Source organism: Atractosteus spatula, chromosome 3 (assembly GCF_055471065.1).
Source record: "Atractosteus spatula isolate fAtrSpa1 chromosome 3, fAtrSpa1.hap1, whole genome shotgun sequence".
Lineage (NCBI taxonomy): Eukaryota > Metazoa > Chordata > Actinopteri > Semionotiformes > Lepisosteidae > Atractosteus > Atractosteus spatula.
In genome coordinates, this window is record NC_142708.1 from 25,900,941 (window position 1) to 25,918,178 (window position 17,238).

The 17,238-nt window shown below is 38.5% G+C and overlaps 1 protein-coding gene and 1 pseudogene across 3 annotated transcripts; one reads left to right on the forward strand and one right to left on the reverse strand.

The window, feature by feature from the left end:
* The first annotated feature begins 202 nt into the window (after positions 1 to 202).
* Positions 203 to 8,309, forward strand: nfil3 (nuclear factor, interleukin 3 regulated). Of its 3 annotated transcripts, none has more exons than XM_088911946.1 (2): positions 203 to 403; positions 6,403 to 8,309. In XM_088911946.1, the coding sequence occupies exon 2, from the start codon at positions 6,562 to 6,564 to the stop codon at positions 7,984 to 7,986; it is 1,425 nt and encodes a 474-aa protein (XP_088768072.1). In that variant the 5' UTR covers positions 203 to 403; positions 6,403 to 6,561; the 3' UTR covers positions 7,987 to 8,309. The 3 variants fall into 3 exon arrangements, with proteins under 3 accessions (XP_088768072.1, XP_088768074.1, XP_088768073.1); XM_088911948.1 differs by having other exon boundaries at positions 238 to 484; XM_088911947.1 differs by lacking the exon at positions 203 to 403 and adding an exon at positions 708 to 1,382.
* Positions 8,310 to 12,720: 4,411 nt separating this feature from the next.
* LOC148837613 (uncharacterized) lies at positions 12,721 to 17,170 on the reverse strand (annotated as a pseudogene).
* Between the last annotated feature and the right edge of the window lie 68 nt (positions 17,171 to 17,238).

Here is a 17,238-nt window from a genome sequence, read left to right on the forward strand (position 1 = left end):
ATAGTCACACTATACATATAACTCCGTTGCTCTCTAGCTTGTTATGCAATAGGTGCAAATTCGGTGCAGAAGATACACTCTTGTGTACCAGAGACTGGTTTCGCAGCTCGGGTAAGTCATCATTGGTTGAAATCAGATAATGCCTCTCTTGGATTGGCTGTTTTAAGTGTCAATAACACGCTGTGTTGCCAATACGTTTCTTGACTGACCTACTAACACAGATCTGTGGAGCAGACACTCCAGGACTGGAAAGCTAGGGAGAGAGAGGTTTTACTTCAATGCAATTGGATTTTTACCACCAAGGAAACTTAATTTGTTTTTTTCTTTGTACCGACTTGTATTTTAAATTACAATGTCACAGGACGTCACATCTTTGACATTTAGGTCGTGTTCGATTGAAAAGGTAAAGCATTACTTGTTTATTGAAAACCTACAGATACTTAGTTTTTGAGGATTTATTCAATGGGATAATCGCCACCTTAAGGTAAATAGTTACATTGCAGTGTACCGGAGTGGCACGTAGCCTTTTTTTAAACATAATTTCTATTTGCCGTATAATAATACAGTCTAAGGATCCAGTGTTGCGAATTCCGTCTCCGGGTTCTAATTCATAAGCTTTGATGACTTTTCAGTGTCTGTGTGGACCGAGGTCCTGGCTGTGGCATGATTTTCAGGTTGTGTAAACATCACCGTTGTAACCATGGCATAGTGACCCAGAAAATTAATCATGTGCGCTGTTCTGTATAGAGACGTTGTTGTGATAAAAGTCATGATCCTGCCATTGTTGCTTTGTGGTTCTTAATTTATACGATCAATGACCAGTTAGGAGTGAATGTATTGTCTGTGACCTATGCGTGCATACACGAACGCGGACTGGTGAGTTTACCAAGTTTCTCACTTAAAACCAGTTATGAATGGTGATTTTTATTTACTCACATGTACATTATGGGCTTAAGCCTAGGTTTACTTCCCAAGTAATAGTAAAAGAGACCCTGAGGGGAAATAATTCATAATTAAACACTTTGGGCTAATTTAGCCGGAATTGATGAATTTGATTCGTCCGTGTGCCCGTTTAATTAAATGAAATACATAACATTCCTTCGTCATTGCGTATTTCATCAAAATTATCAGTCACGGTTGTTCTGAGGACATACGACAGAATCGTTCCTGGAAATGTTGCATAATGCAGCCACAGAATTTGCTGGCAGCTGGTGGAAAGAAAAGGGGAGCTGATTACGCGATTTTGTAATCCTGACAATAAAGGAATCTGGGACATAGACGTGAACAATGTTTAATTCACCCATGCGAATGTGGGCATAAGGATTGTCTGACTAAAGATACGCTTTCTCTTACTGGAAACAAAATCACAAAACTTACAAGGGGTGAGTTGTTGTTAAACCTGTCGGCGCAGAGATTTTAAGTTATTTCTTCTCGATTTCGGACATTTTGAGTCTTGTTTGAATTACCGAGTCAGATAAGTGAAGCAAGCATTTGAAAATGCCAATCTTAAATCTGAATTGAACAAAACAACCATGAGGCCATGTTCCGAGCACTTCTTTTAACGAGGTGCAACGCACGCCAGAAACGGGTTAACCGGTAAACTCGTCTTTGAGCTAGCAATGTTTGCTCTCTTATGTAATAGTAGGATAGTTAAGTTACACTTTTGTGTTGTGATAGTATCTTTTTTGTGTGGCGCATAGCTAGTGGGATGTCAAGGGGCGTTGGTGTTTCGCATTCTTACGCAGGTCTGGCTAGACCGTTGTCCATAAAAGGGGAGCTGTAGTGTGGCTTTGCGTACGCTAACATCTAAAAAAGGCAAACCAGAGAAATACATATTTTTTTCCTGTACGCATACAAAATAATCTCAGCAACTTTTTTTAAAAAAAACATCTGGGCTTGAATACAGCAAGCTCTGAAAAGATTTTTAGTCTGTGAGGAGAATGGGCTGAAATATTAATATTAAAAGCACGTGTTTTACGTCTAGCTCACGAAACCTGACATCTTTTATATGTGCTTTAATTCCTGTTTTTTTTCCCCTATCGGCTGCATACACGTGTATGGATGGCAGGGTGCATTCCTTTGTTCCTGGTGCGCTAATAAACACGACTGGCTGGCGTGAAAGCAGCGAGTCCTACGAGCTCCAATGGTGCCTTAGTCACGTACTGTACGTCTACATGTACAGTGTTGCAATGAACATTTAGCACAACAGCACATATTATAATATTGCTTAACAGTCCGGGAATCCAGTCAGGCAGCCCGCCCTAATCCGTACGATGAAATTTCTTTTAACCACAGACAATTAAGATACAATCCGAACGGCAACTGTCACCTGAAGGTCATCTGTGTAATTCAGCCTTATAATTTCCACCATGAATCCAAATGTTGTTCAATATTTAAACGTCCCACAGATGCTATCCCGACGGATACTTAACTTCTTTTCACCCTTATCTATTTTTAGAGTTAACGCCGGGGGAGCTTTTAAACTATTTTTATCAGTGCAAGTGTGTCGAGCCGTTTGTCTGTTTTATGCGTGAGCTTGGCTTTATTTATTTTTAGTTTACAGAGAGGTAAAGTAATTGTGTAATCGGGATACTCCGATAAACGAGTGACATAATTTGAATCCGAGAGGCTAGCCGTAGTGAGAGTTGCTGAGGCAGTTGCATAACAATTTGCATTTGAGCAATAGTGCAGAGTTCAAGTAAGGCGTGCCAGATTTTCCCAAACTGGCAGAGTACAGCTTCAAACTGTTTGGGAAAAACGCCTGAGCTAACAATGGAAACGTTTTACTGCCTAAAGTCGGTAACTTTTGTACTGTTTTTATTTTTAATACTTGGATGAGTTATTGTTACCTTTATGCGGTTATTTCAGTCTTTTTATTAGGGATTTAACGGTGGCTGCTTTCTATGTTTTATATAAAACGTTTTATATTGTTCTTCCCGTGTTTTTTTGTTTTACTTTATCTTGACGACTTTTTAAAAATCTCACTTTCCTTTATCTCTACCTATTTTATGCATATTGGTTAAATAGCCCAATATATCACTGATGCGTCTTTACTTTATCCATTATTCCCGAGGGTTTCTTTTCGTTTTTTAAGTGAAGATATAATTAACTAGAACATTGAGTCCAGGATTCAGTCCAAAACCTGATCATATTGTTCATTCATAGGTGTGTCGAGTAATTAAATAAACTGTATTTATGATTAAAATACTGTTGACTGTATGCTATTTTATAATGATTTAAGTTATTATTCACTCAGAACTGTCAAATGTTCAGTTTATGAAATCATAATATTTTAATTATGGAACCCAACTGAAACGAATGAGTCATAAATATCAAGTCAAGAATAAATTAAAACAGGATGTGTATTTTTATCGTAACTCTGAACTAAGTTTAAAAGGACTTTTTGGTATCTCAAAATAGGGTATTGAACTTACAAGTTAGTCAGATATATGTATACATACATCAATAACAATCACTGTTATTGTGATTATTCATGTTATTTGATTAACTTAAGTCCTCCTTATGTTCTCTCTTATCCTCTCAAGTATGCCCTACGAAACCAAATTTGAATATAGTGGTAGCATCACCAAAGTTTTTGTTTCAGATTTTCTTTAGTAGCCCATGAAAGGTCTAGAGAAAACGCACAATGTCCTTTTCTTATTCACAATCCTTCCTAATAAGATGTACTTGCTTTTTTATAAATTTAGAATAGACAGACGATTTTCAAATAGCCAGCGGCTTTGTTTTAAGTCTAATTTTCCTGATAAGGACCCTGTGACCACACATGGGGAAAGTGTAGGGAGACTTCTCCCATCTGACCCATTCCTGCCATTTGTCTTTTCACATGTCACTGGCATCACAGCCCCTCACGAAAGGTTCAGTACCAACTGGACGATTGGTCCTTCCCTCGCCGACAGCACTGTATGTCAGGAGGCCACAGGTGTCAATATGTCGCTCGCAGCCAGTAGAGCCCACCTGCACTTGATGACACTCAGCCAGTAGTCCCCATTGCAGTTGGCTAGTGACATGATTCGATCCTGATTCTGTGATCACAGAGCTTGGGCAAGGACCTTTGCTGGTTGAGTCACTGAGGTGGACCCAAAGCACCCACTTTTTGTGCATTGTTTTGCAGGCTTTAGATGTTTCACTTGGCATATGTAAGAGGTCTTCTAATCTGTAAGAGAAAAATATATGAAATATAATCAAAATGTGGTGTAAGCCTATATATCAGAGCACATCTTATAAATAAAGCACTGGGTGCTGACTATGTTGATCTTACCTTCATCAGAGAACAGATGGTCTAGGTTTTGAACTATCTGTCCATTTCCTAACTGCTTCATCAGGTTAAGGGTAATGGTGGAGCCGGAGCCTAACCCAGCAAGCAGCTAGGCTAGGTGAGATATGCCCTGGATGGGATGCCAGTCCAGACACATACACACTCATGCCACGGCCAGGCCAGGATTCCCAGAAACCATCTAACCTACTAGTATATCTTTGGACTGTGGGAGGAAACTGGAACACCCAGAGAAAACTCACAAGAACATACAAACTCCATTCAGATAGCATTCTAGGTTCAGAAGTGAACACCGTGCCCCCAGCATTGTGAGGCAGCAATGCTAACCATTACACCTCCCTAAAATTTTAGTGAATTTTTTTTTTTTAAAGCTGGGAGTGGGATTTGAACTTGTGCTCCTAGAACTATTTGGGCATCTGAGACTGTGGTTTAACTCATTGAGCTATCTTGTCTGGTTTTAAACTAGTTTCCTGGTCACATACCACTTAATATTCACTCCTTTTCTTGTATGCTGGAGTCTTAATGATTTTCTCTGAATTAATTTTTCTCTTAAACCATGTTACTACCTTCCAGGTCTTACTCATTGGGGATACAAGTTACTCATAAATGTACCCTACCATGGCCCTCTGGGACCATGTGAATATAACCACTTTACTTCTTTATTTTGTCTGTTTTCTTAGAAAAAAATGAGTGCGTTTGTAATTGTCTTATGAATTTGACCCTGGGTGTCTAAGTACACTTCAGAGTTCATGTCATATCTGTCTCGTTCATTGAAAGTGACAATAGTCAGTTTCTAATAAGTTGAAAACAGTGATGTGTTAGGGATATTGCAAGCTGGTTCTGATGATTCTTTTTTTACGAGTGTACACGCACCCTTTTATGATTGAATGCAAATTAGTAGCCCTATGAATTAGTCATTTGCATTTACCAGTTGTAAATCTCTTCTAAGTACTGTTAGTTTTTATTTAAAGGTGTGTTCTGAGAAAGCGTTGATTTCTTTCCTTTTTAAATGAAGATTTGTAGCATTTGTAGGTTGTAACATTTCCATCATTTATATCACCCACATACGGTACATGGTGCAGAAAGACATTGCCATTAATCTGTGATGTTGTGAAAGAGCTATGATTAAATCTTGAAACATATGTTCACAAATTTGTATTCATTCATTGAGCTCTGATTAAACCACATTTTAGAATACCTACAAGAAAACAATAACTGTTAATACTTCTTGCTTTTGTAAGATGTATAATTTTATCTATGAATTATTTATATTTTATATTGTAATACTCTAACATCATGAAATAGTGGACAATCTCAGACCCTTAAAGAATCCTTATGAAATTAAGTAGAATAGACATGAAGAGATTTTTAGGCAGAGAAAATTAACCTCTTTGTACTTAAGAGTACTAAGTATTTATTAAAGTTCTGAACTAAAAACACGTAAGTTTGGAATTGCTTAGGTGATGTGTGACTGCCTTTTGAAGGTAACTGGAACATAATTTGCCATAATTTTATTTCTTAAATTGTCTTTAAAAGACACTACTCTGGGCAGTAGCAGTTGACACAATTCACTCGTGTAATTACATTTGAACTTGAGTGCACTATAGTCAGGTTGAACTAGTATACGCTGCGCTCTTATTATTAAGTTTGCTTTCATTATCTATAAAGCATGCCAAAGGGAACGTTGAATTATGTTGTAAGCCACATCAGCTTCCTTTGAACAAAAACTGTTTCTGTAATCATATGTAGTGACCAAAGCTTAAGACTGTACATTTTAATAAATGCTTTTATTTTATAAATCTTGTTCAGTGTTTCCACTTCCATTATGATTAATAATGATTCTTATTAATGGTAAGCAGGACCCCAGAACTGCAGGGAGGCTTATTCTGTTTAAAACGGTATTTTTTCAGTGTACTTTGCGTACTCCTTTTTCTCTGACAAAACTCTTTTAAGGTGTTCTGCTAAATTCCCCTAGTTACTTGCAAAGGCTGACTCATAAAATAAGATCTTTAGTGCATTGCAGCTGTACTGAGTCAGAGGAAGTTACACTTGGCACATTCAAGATTCTAATTATTTATGACGTCTGCCTCTTTCTTCCCCTCTTTTAGGTATTGTAGAACCTTTGCCACTGAAGAAAGAAACCACCATCTTCTGGAATTAAAAGGCATTAAGAAGACTGCTGCATCTGAGTCTTCCCTGTAGGAAAAATGAAATCCTTGTAGAGACTTTTTTTAAAGCCAAAGCAGTGTATTTTGAAATTTTGAAATATGCAATCGATCAAAAAAGAGCAGAGAACTGTAGACCCTTGTGGTGGAGATGATGTTTTAGTGCTTGCAGCTGCTTTACAAGGCTCGGACAGGGAGTTGGTGGCTCAGAAATTACCCGGTGTGGCTTTTAAGCAGAAGACCTCAACGTGCCGCAGGAAACGCGAGTTTATCCCCGATGAAAAGAAGGATGACCAGTATTGGGAGAAAAGACGGAAAAACAACGAGGCTGCCAAACGGTCTAGGGAGAAGAGGCGACTGAATGATATGGTCCTTGAGAATAAACTGATGGCCTTGGGGGAAGAGAACGCTACCTTAAAAGCCGAACTGCTGTCCTTGAAACTTAAATTTGGTTTGGTCAGCTCATCAGCCTATGCCCAGGAGGTACAGAAACTTTCAAACTCCACAGCTGCGTTTTATCAGGATTTTAACTTGCCCAATACAAGCAGAAGCTCTTACTCCGGGGAGTCGGAGTCCACCTTGCTGAGCAGCAGTTGCATTTCAGTTATTAAGCACTCCCCACAAAGTACTCTGTCTGATGTGTCGGAAACGTCTGTGGTTGCCCAGGATAGCCCTTTACGAAATACTTGCAGAACCCCTGAAATAATCAAACAAGAACCGCTTGAGAATGGTAATTACACACGGGAAGCAAGAGAGGAGAATATCCCCTATGACCTGTACCGGAACTATATGGGAAACCCGTTCCCAGGAAGCTACTCTCAGCCTTCTCCAATTTTACAGATTACAAGGTCCTCCAGCAACTCTCCCAGAACCTCGGAAGGGGACGAAGGTACGGTGAGCAAAGCCTCGGATGGGGAAGATGAGCAGCAGGTTCCAAAAGGGCCGATTCCTTCTCCCATTGACCCAAAGAGCATTGGCACCTCCACCGTCAAGGTACCAGACACAAACTCCTCAGCCCTGCCTCATAAACTCAGGATCAAAGCAAGAGCCATTCAGATTAAAGTGGAAGCCATAGATCCTGACTATGAGTCCTCAGGAAAACTGTCATCTCCCCTTGACATGTCTGCTAAAGGATGTTATCAGATAAGGAAACACACGACTTCAGATTTAATACAGTCCTCTATCAGTCCTTTATCTCTCCAAGTGACAAATCTCCAGGACTGGTCTCACCGGCCAGAACACTGGCACAACAAGGACCACCCAGTGACTGTTCCAAGCAACTGTAATAACAGACTTTGCCCTGCCTCTCCTGGGCCTTTAACCAGCAAACTAATTGTGGACCTGAAAGACAATTCTTACAATGATGCCGATTCTGAAAACTTGTATTTAAAACAGGGTATTGCTGACTTGTCAGCAGAAGTTGCATCTCTAAAAAGACTCATTACAAAACAGCAAGTGTCTGTTGTAGAGTCGGGCAAAAGCACTACTGATCATAGCTCTTTGTCTAAAGGATGTTACACAAAATGAGATCTGTGTATTTGCACAATGGCCTGTTTCCACTGGAGCTCTGTTTGTTTTTCACTGTTGTGTTATTATAGTGTCTTATTGATGCAGTATGTTTTTAATGAATGGTGTCTCGTGCACAGATTGTTGTAGTCGGTGTGTATTGATTACTCTGTACAGTCTTAGTCAGGCTTCAGGTAAATGAAATGTTCACTTTTGTTGTAAAATTGCAAATTTACATTTACAATAAATGTCTGTAGATAAGCACTGAAACTTGTGTTTTTTCAATAACAGTATCATGTATTTTACAATAATGGAAGTAAAATCTAAAGTTTTTTTTGTCTTAAGTGGTTTATTGTACAAATGCTTTGCAACCTTTAAAATGGCCTGAAATCTAATTGATTACAGACACAGAGAGGTGTGTGCCAAATTCTAACAACTTAAAATGCTAGAGCTAAGAGTTTCTCAGATGTTTAGATCAATTGAAGTACAATATTCATTAAGAATGTATATTAAGTTCTTATTATAGTAAAGTATTTTAAAACATGGAAAACGGTAGCAGAGGATGACTGGCAGATTTAAATGCTCTAGGTCTTGAAAGTTGTAACAGTTTTTGATCCCACAGCAATTGTGCACTTTGTGAAATGAAAACATTCTCTTTCCATTGGGTAGAAATGCAAGAAGTCCTGCTTTACAATTTGACATGTAAGCTAAAATATGTCTGTTGTTGTCATTACCAGTTCTGTGGAGATAAGTGTTTTACCATATGGACAAAGTTCAGTTCTGCAATTTTTATCCATTTTATATGCAGTTAACATAGGTAGCATTGGCACCTGGTGTGACCCTTATCAAGGTTTACATGATGTTAATATTTCAATAAATAGCAAAAGCACATTTACAGTAAGTACTAAGTGCTCTGATTAATAATTGAACAACATTAGTTTAAAAAAACAAGGGAATAGAAAAATATAATACTGCCCATAAAATAATTGTATTGAATATCATGTTTTCTAATACAACTCTTATTATTTTGTAGTAGAATGTTAATTTTCCAACAAAAAATAGTGGTTTTAAGTCATCAAAATAGTGAAGTTATACGGGGAAATGTACAGTACCATAATATATTATTACATCAAATTATAAAATTTGGGAGTGTCAATGCAAAGTATATTAACCAAAGAAATGAAACATTTGGAAAAAAAATATCAAGTCATGATAAGGCAAATCATGAAACAAAAATACAGTAGATTTCACTTTAATCATGTTTGAAACACTAGTTAAAATTTCAATAACTCAACGTATGTTCAGTTGGAAATTCGAGTGGCAACAAAAATCCGAACCTGTCAGTTTTTCTTTTTCTTGCCTCTGACGAGTGTTGAAATGTTAGGTATCATATTAAATTTCCAGCAGCCATATCACCCTGCAACTCACATCTGGCAACCCACTGGAGCTAAGCAGGTGTGAGCCCGGTCAGTGCCTGGATGGGAGACCTCCTGGAAAAAACTAAGGTTGCTGCTGGAAGAGGTGTTAGTGGGGCCATCAGGGGGTGCTCACCCTGCGGTCTATGTGGGTCCTAATGCCCCAGTATAGTGATGGGGATACTATACTGTAAAAGGCGCCGTCCTTTGGATGAGATGTAAAACTGAGGTCCTGACTCTCTGTGGTCATTAAAAATCTCAGGGCGTTTCTTGAAAAGAGTAGGGGCGTAACTCTGGCACCCTGGTGCCCTTACCAATCATGGCCTCCTAATAATCCCCATCTATAAATTGGCTACATCTCTGTTCTCCTCCCCACTAATAGCTGATGTGTGGTGAGCATTCTGGTGCTGCTGTCACATCATCCAGGTGGGGCTGCAAATTGGTGGTGGTGGAGGGGAGTCCCTATTACCTGTGGAGTGTCCAGAAAAGCACTATACAAGTGTAAGCAATTATTAATTATAAATTTATTGTGAGGTTTCATACAGTAAATGTGAAGGTTATTAATGGGCAAAATACCTGCATACTCTATTTTAATTACTTTTTTTTTAGTTTTCCAGAATTAAACATCTAAGAACAGTTGTCTGAAAGCTATTAGAAGAGGGGAATTCAGACCGTTCTAACAAGTCCAATGCCAGACCTAACTGAGTTAGTTGCTATTTGCTAAATATACCATAATGGCCTGTGTTGAGATCCTTTCAGTAATTTCTCTGAGCTGTTATGCACTGTAATTAAGTTTCCATTTAGATAATGTAGAAACAAAGGTGAATTGGGTTGTTCAGTAGTGAAAGCAAGTATGACCGATGAAAGCATACCTTTGCCAAAGTATTTTATTCTGAAAATCCTTTGATAATGTACTTTTCTTTTTGCTTTTTGTTTTGTGTAAAATTGCTTTGGTGTTACATTTTGTTTGGTTGCCAAACTTAATAAGAGTAAGACTTTCTGTGATGGTATACCTCTAAGGAAATTCAGGTTGCTGCTGTAAGTGGTGTTGGTGGACCAGTAGGTCACATACTTCTTTAAGGATCAGAGCTTCCAAGCCAATGGACTATTATGGTGACATGGGACAGAGTTACAGGAGGTGTCGCCCTTTTGAATGAGGAATTAAACTAAAGTCAAGACTACATGGTCATTAAAGATCCTATGGCACCATTTAGAAGAGTTGGGAAGTTACTCTACTTTCAGTGTGTAAAAGGAACCATTGAGGATCAAGTAAAATGTGCCCGAGACAAATGTAAACTAGACGATGAAAGGGAAATGAAAGATTTACTAACCAAGTATTTCTCTCAGATGTTTGCAAAGGAAGAAGTCAACATACAGTACCTCAGACAGCAGCAGGATTTAGTTTGTTAAATGGTATTAGAATAGAAGAGGTGTTTTAAAGTACTAGAAGGACTCGATAAATCTCCAGAGCCCAATGGTATCTTAACAATTTTACTCAAGGAAATGAGATATCATTCAGATGCCATTAATGTCACTCTTCTTACAGTTGCTCAGTAAAGAGGTAGCACCCATGTACTGGAGAATTTCCAGTGTAGTGCAAATCTAGAGGAAGGGTGACTAAGTCTGACTTCTATTACATGTAAGCTTATCAAAAAAAATTATTCAATATAGAGGAAAACCTACTTTATATGGAAATAATATCCATTGGAGTAGTCAACATGAATTAAGAAAAGGGAAGGTCTTGCACAACCAACTTAAGAGTTAAGAGTTCTTTGAACAAGCAAAAACAGTATTTAGATTTTCATTTGGTCTCTGATAAAGTTCCCATTAAAGATTAATTCTTAAATTACAGGTTGCTGGCATTCAGGGAAATGTGTGCATTTAGATTGAGGATTGGTTAATAAATAGAGGGTACAGATAAGGGGCTATGGTTAATATTGTGTGTATTTCTGGGATCTATACTACTGCTATTCCCAATTCATGTCAATGAACTGGACTCTGGTATAGCTAATAAACTAGTCAAGTTTGGAGAGAACACAAAATTAGGAGGATTATCAAACACCATAGAAACAGCAAATGAAATAAAAGATTTAGATAAAATTCATGACTGGGCAAACACTTGGCAGATGACGTGCAGAAAGTTTAGGGATTTGCATGGACATAGTAAAAACAAACTATAATTACAAAATGGGAAACGCTAAACTAGAAGAGGCTACTTTTGACAAAGACTTGGGTATTTATGTTGATACTAGTTTACATTTTCCATAAAAAGGCAAACTAATTTTAGACTGTACAGTCAAAAGTGCAAAATTCAAATCAAGGGATGTTACGTTAAAATTGCAATTGTGTACAGTTTAGGTCACCATATTAAAAAAAAAAAAAGATGTTGATGTTCTGGAATCGGTCTAGAGAAGAGTAGATGGATTTTGGTGGTTAAGGGAATGTCCTACATTGGTAGGATGAAAGAATTGAACTTTTTAGTCTTTATACTGAAAGCATAGGGACCACAGAGAGACTATACAGACTGCACATGGAAGGTGCCCCAGTCTAGAATCAAACCCAGGATGCAAGAGTGAAACAGCAGAACTAACATCCATGCTGCCAAGTTACTTAAAATGCATTTATTCTGAAGGTAGAAACATAACACTTTTTTCTTTACTGATGGAATATTTCATCTCATATTTGATTTAGATAATCACTATGTTTTAAGAGATTAAAAACCTTTTATGAACTCATATCATCTGTACATACGTGTTGAAAGAGAGCAAATTCCAATTAAATGAGTCATTTCTTAGGTGTGTAAATCACCCCCTTCTAATGGACTGTAAACAGGCAGCTGCCCATTTTAAGACAAGGATAAGAGTGTGAATATGACCATTACTGAGGAGATAAGCACTAAAAAACGTCTAAGATTGATTTCTCATTGAAAACTGAATTAATTTACTTTATGAATGAGATTTATCATAAGTCTTTTGACTCACTGGCTGTCGTGTCAGGTTTCTGCAGAAATGACTACACTCCAAGCAAGAAAACAAACTAGGTCTGTTGAAGGAACTAATCCATCTGCTTTCATCACCTCCAAAATATTACTTGGGCTCACATCTCTCCACTATAGATGCTGAGTTTCTACAGTCATGTGAAAAAGTACACCTTCTTTCAATTGTATGGTTTTACTGTACGTATCATGACATAACAAAAAAATAATCTAAACTAAAATTAGGTTAATCCAACCTCAGGTGACAAACAGCACATAACAGATTCCACTATGTTATTATTTATTTAACAAAAAATAAGCCAAGATGCAGAAGCCATGTGTGAAAAACTAAGTACACCCCATGATTCAGTAGCTTGTAGAGCCAACTTTAGCAGCAATAACTTGAGTAATTGTTAATTCTGTTAGTAATTGTTTTCTGTATGAGTTTATCAGTCTCTCACATCGTTTTGGAGGAATTTTGGCCCACTCTTCTTTACAACATTGCTTCAGTTCATTGATGTTTGAGGGCATTTGTTTATGCATAGCTCTCTTAAGGTCCCGCCATAGCATCTCAATGGGCTTGAGGTCTGGACTTTGACCTGGCCATTCCAACATCTTGATTCTTTTCTTTTTCAGCCATTCAGTCGTAGATTTGCTGGTGTGCTTGGGATCATTGTCCTGTTGCATGACCCAATTTTGGCCAAGCTTTAGCTGTTGGAAAGATGGCCTCACATATGTCTCTAGAATACTTTGGTATAAAGAGGAGTCCATGGTCGACTCGATGACTGCAATGTGCCCAGGTCCTGTGGCTGCAAAACAAGCCCAAATCATCACCCTTCCACCACCGTGCTTGATGGTTGGTATAAGGTGTTTGTGGTGATATACTATGTTTGGTTTTTGCCAAACATGGCATCGTGCATCATAACCAAAGATCTCCACTTTGGTCTCATCTGTCCAAAGGACATTGTTCCATAAATCCTGTGGTTTGTTCAGATGCAACTTTGCAAACCTAAGCCGTGTTGCCATGTTCTGTTGTTTTGGAGATAAAGGGGCTTTCTCCTGGCTACCCTTCCATGAAAGCCATACTTGTTCAGTCTTTTTCTGATTGTACTATCATGAACATTTAAGATGTTAATCAAGGCCTGTAGATTCCTAGACGTACTGTAGCTCTTGGGATCTTTGCGATTTCTCTGAGCATTATACAGTCTGACATTGGGGTGAATTTGCTGGGACAATTGTACAACACCCACTCCTGGGAACATTGGCAACTGTCTTGAATGTTCTCCATTTGTAAATAATCCTTCACACTGTAGAATGATGGATTTCAAATTGTTTGGAAATGGCCTTAATAACCCTTCCCAGACTGATGAGCAGCAACAATTGCTTCTCTGAGTTCATTGCTGATGTCTTTTTCTCCTTGGCATGGTGTTAACACACACCTGAATCTCCAGACCACCAAACTGCCAAAAGTTCTGCTTTTATAGAGGTGGTCACACTTCCTGATGATCAACTAATCAAGTGCATTTGATTAGCTGCACCCGGCTGCTAATTACCTTCTTAATTCCTATGGAAGCAGTAAGGGTGTACTTACTTCTTCTCACATGGCTTCTGCATTTTGGCTTACTTTTTGTTGAATAAATAATGACATAGTGAAATCTGTTATGTGTTTTCTGTTATCTGAGGCTAGATTTGTCTAATTACAGAAGTTGGTGAGGACCAGATGATTGTTATTTATGCACTGATATGTAAAACCATTGAATTGAAAGAGGGCGTACTTTCTTTTTCACATGACTGTATGTCTTGAGTTTGTCTCCTCCACTGCTGCAGTGTTCTAGTTGTTGAATTAAAAAGTACAGGGGTTATGTTTTCACTGCTATTAATGCAAGCATGAGATTAAGCTACACTCGCCTCATCTACATTGATGACTCTGATTGCGTTTATGAGCTGGCAGCCTCCATAACATCCTGTACAACAAATCAGATCATTTAATTGTAATTCTCATGGTTGTGGAATGTTCACTTTTAGATTGGACCCTCTTTCATTATAGATCTTGACTGAACACATCTTGCCTCTCTTTCAACTAATGTGATATCTCTGCTATTACTAACATAATATTTTACTTTCTACATTGTGTAGCATAAAACCTTTTTACAGTGTTTTATGCTTGCACTCATCGTTATTGATTACATAATTAATTATGACAGCAACAGAATTAATTGTGAGATTTACAAATATGATTTGTCTGTTTACAGTGGGTATAGAAAGTCACCACCCCTTTAAAATGTTCACCTTTTGTTGCCCTAAAGTTAAAAAAGAAGACAAATAAAATCAGACTTTTTCCAGTTATATTTGCAAATTGTACCTTGCAACATCCAAGTGAAAAAAGAAAGCATTTTTTTAAAATAAAAAAGTAGAATAACTGGGTTGGATAAGAGAACACCCTCAAGAGTTAATAAGATAAGATCACTTTATTGGCCATATACAATTTCTTGCGTTAGGAAAATGTCTTTTCACATACCCCAGCTTGCTCTCCATGAGACACACAGACAGGGAGAGAAGCTTGGGGTCAGAGTGGAGGGTCAGCCATTATACAGCACCCCTGGAGCAGCTGGGGCGAAGGGCCTTGTTCAGGGGCCTAACAGAGTAGGATTCCTCTGCCAGCCACAGGATTTGAACTGGCAACCGTCCAGCCACAGGCGCAGATCCTTAGCCACAGAGCCACCACTCCGCCCATAATACTTGGTGGAAGCACCTTTTGCTTGAATTACAGCCTTGAGTCTGTTTGGCTACATCTTTACCAACTTTGTACACCTAGAGGGAGGAATATTTGCCCATTCCTCCTTACAGAATTGTGCAAGCTCAGTCAAACTGTGTGGTGACTGTTGATGGACTGCCCTCTTCAAGTCATTCCAAAGATTTTTGATTGGATTTAGGTTGAGGCTCTGACTAAGCCACTCCAGGACATTCACCTTCCTGTCCTTCAGCCACTGTACTGTTGCTTTGGGTCATTGTCATGTTGAAAGGTGAACCATCTTCCCATATTCAACTGCCTGGCTGAGAGCTGCAGGTTTTCTTCAGGAATTTACCTGTATTTGCACCATCCATCTTCCCATCTATCCTGACAAGTGCCCCAGTCCCAGCTGAAGAGAAACACCCCCACAACAGGATGCTGCCACCACGGTGCTTTACTGTAGGAATGGTGTTCTTTGGATGGTAAGATTTGTTGGGTTTTCGCCAGATGTACCATTTTGCATTCCGGCTAAAAAGATCGGCTTTGGTCTCATCTGACCACAGCACCTTTTGCCACTTGGCCACAGAATCTTTAAGGTGCTTTTTAGGAAAACATAAACAAGACTTGATGTGGCTTTTTTCTTGCCACCCTCCCATATAGGCCAGATTTGTGGAGCACTTGTGATATTGTTGTCACATGCACACAATGACCAGTCTTTATAAAGGCCTGTAGCTCATTCAAAGTTGCCTTCGGCCTCTTGGTAGCCTCTCTGATCAGTCTCCTTCTTGCTCGGTCATCCAGTTTGGAGGGACGGCAAGGTCTGGATGGGGCCATAAGCCTTCCACTTCTTAATGGTGGTCTTGACTGTGCTCCACGGGATACTTAAAGCCTTTGAAATCTTTTTATAACCATCTCCTGACTTTATCTCGAAGTTCTTTTGAAAGCACCTTTCTGCCCATAGTGGATTCTTTGCTTTGAAATGTACTTCCAAGCAGTGGAATCCTCTGGAAACAGCTGCTTTTATTCTGAACAAATCAAAATCACCACAATTGATCATAGATGGGATCCAATTAGATTGTTGTGTGATCTGGAAGGAGATATACTGTACCTGAGCAAGTTTACAAATGCAATTGTAAGGGGGGTGTTCACTTATCCAAATAAGGTATTTTACTGTTGTAATATTAATTAATTTTCAAAATGTTTTAGAAGTTTATTTTCACTTGGCTAATGTGGGTTACTCTGTAAATAAAAATGGAACAAGCCTAAATGAATTTATTTTTATTTTCAGAGTGTCATACAACAAAAGGTACAAATTTTGAAAGGGGATGGTGACTTTATATACGCACTGTACGTAGAAGAAAATATTTTCATACTTATTGGAGCAGCACCTCACCATGCAGGATGATAATCAAATATACAGTATAGCCAATGTGACTGAGGAGTTCATCAGGTGAAATAAGTGGAAAATGTTAGACTGGCCAAGTTTATCTCCATTTTTAAATCCCATTTAAGCATGCATTGGGCATGCTGAAGAAAAAAGAAAAACAAATGAAGTTGTGGTACCCCAAGAATAGACAAGAACTCAAAGTGGCTGCTGCAAAGCACCTCAGATGATTACACAGAGCCTGGTGAGCTCACTGGGTGGCAAATGTCATGCAGGTCTTGGCTCAAAGCGCTGTGCAATCCAATACTGATTATATTTACACTCTAAAATGTCCTTAAAGGGGATGTGTCCCAGAATGAACAATCGCCTGAAATTGAACTGGCTTGAACACAAAGTATGGTTTTGTTCTAAGATAATTTGATATGTACATATATTATACTTCATCTCATGATCACAAATACAGATTGTGATACAGATTGTCGATTCCTATTGCTATATAGCAAACATTCTGGCTTTACTGTTCCAATACTTTCGAAGGGCACCTGTGGTTCAGTTCTGGCAGCTCACAACAGCTTCCACAACCAACCCCCCTTGTTTCAGGCAGTTTACCAAACGCCTTTTCATGTGCTCAGAATTGCATCATAAATATTTAAATTTAGACATGACGGAAAGTTACCCTCCTTAGGTTGCCTGCCAAGCATATCTGTCTCTCATAAGACCTTGTATCTAGTTCTGGAATATTCTAATGCAACCAAAATGTCTCTAATAA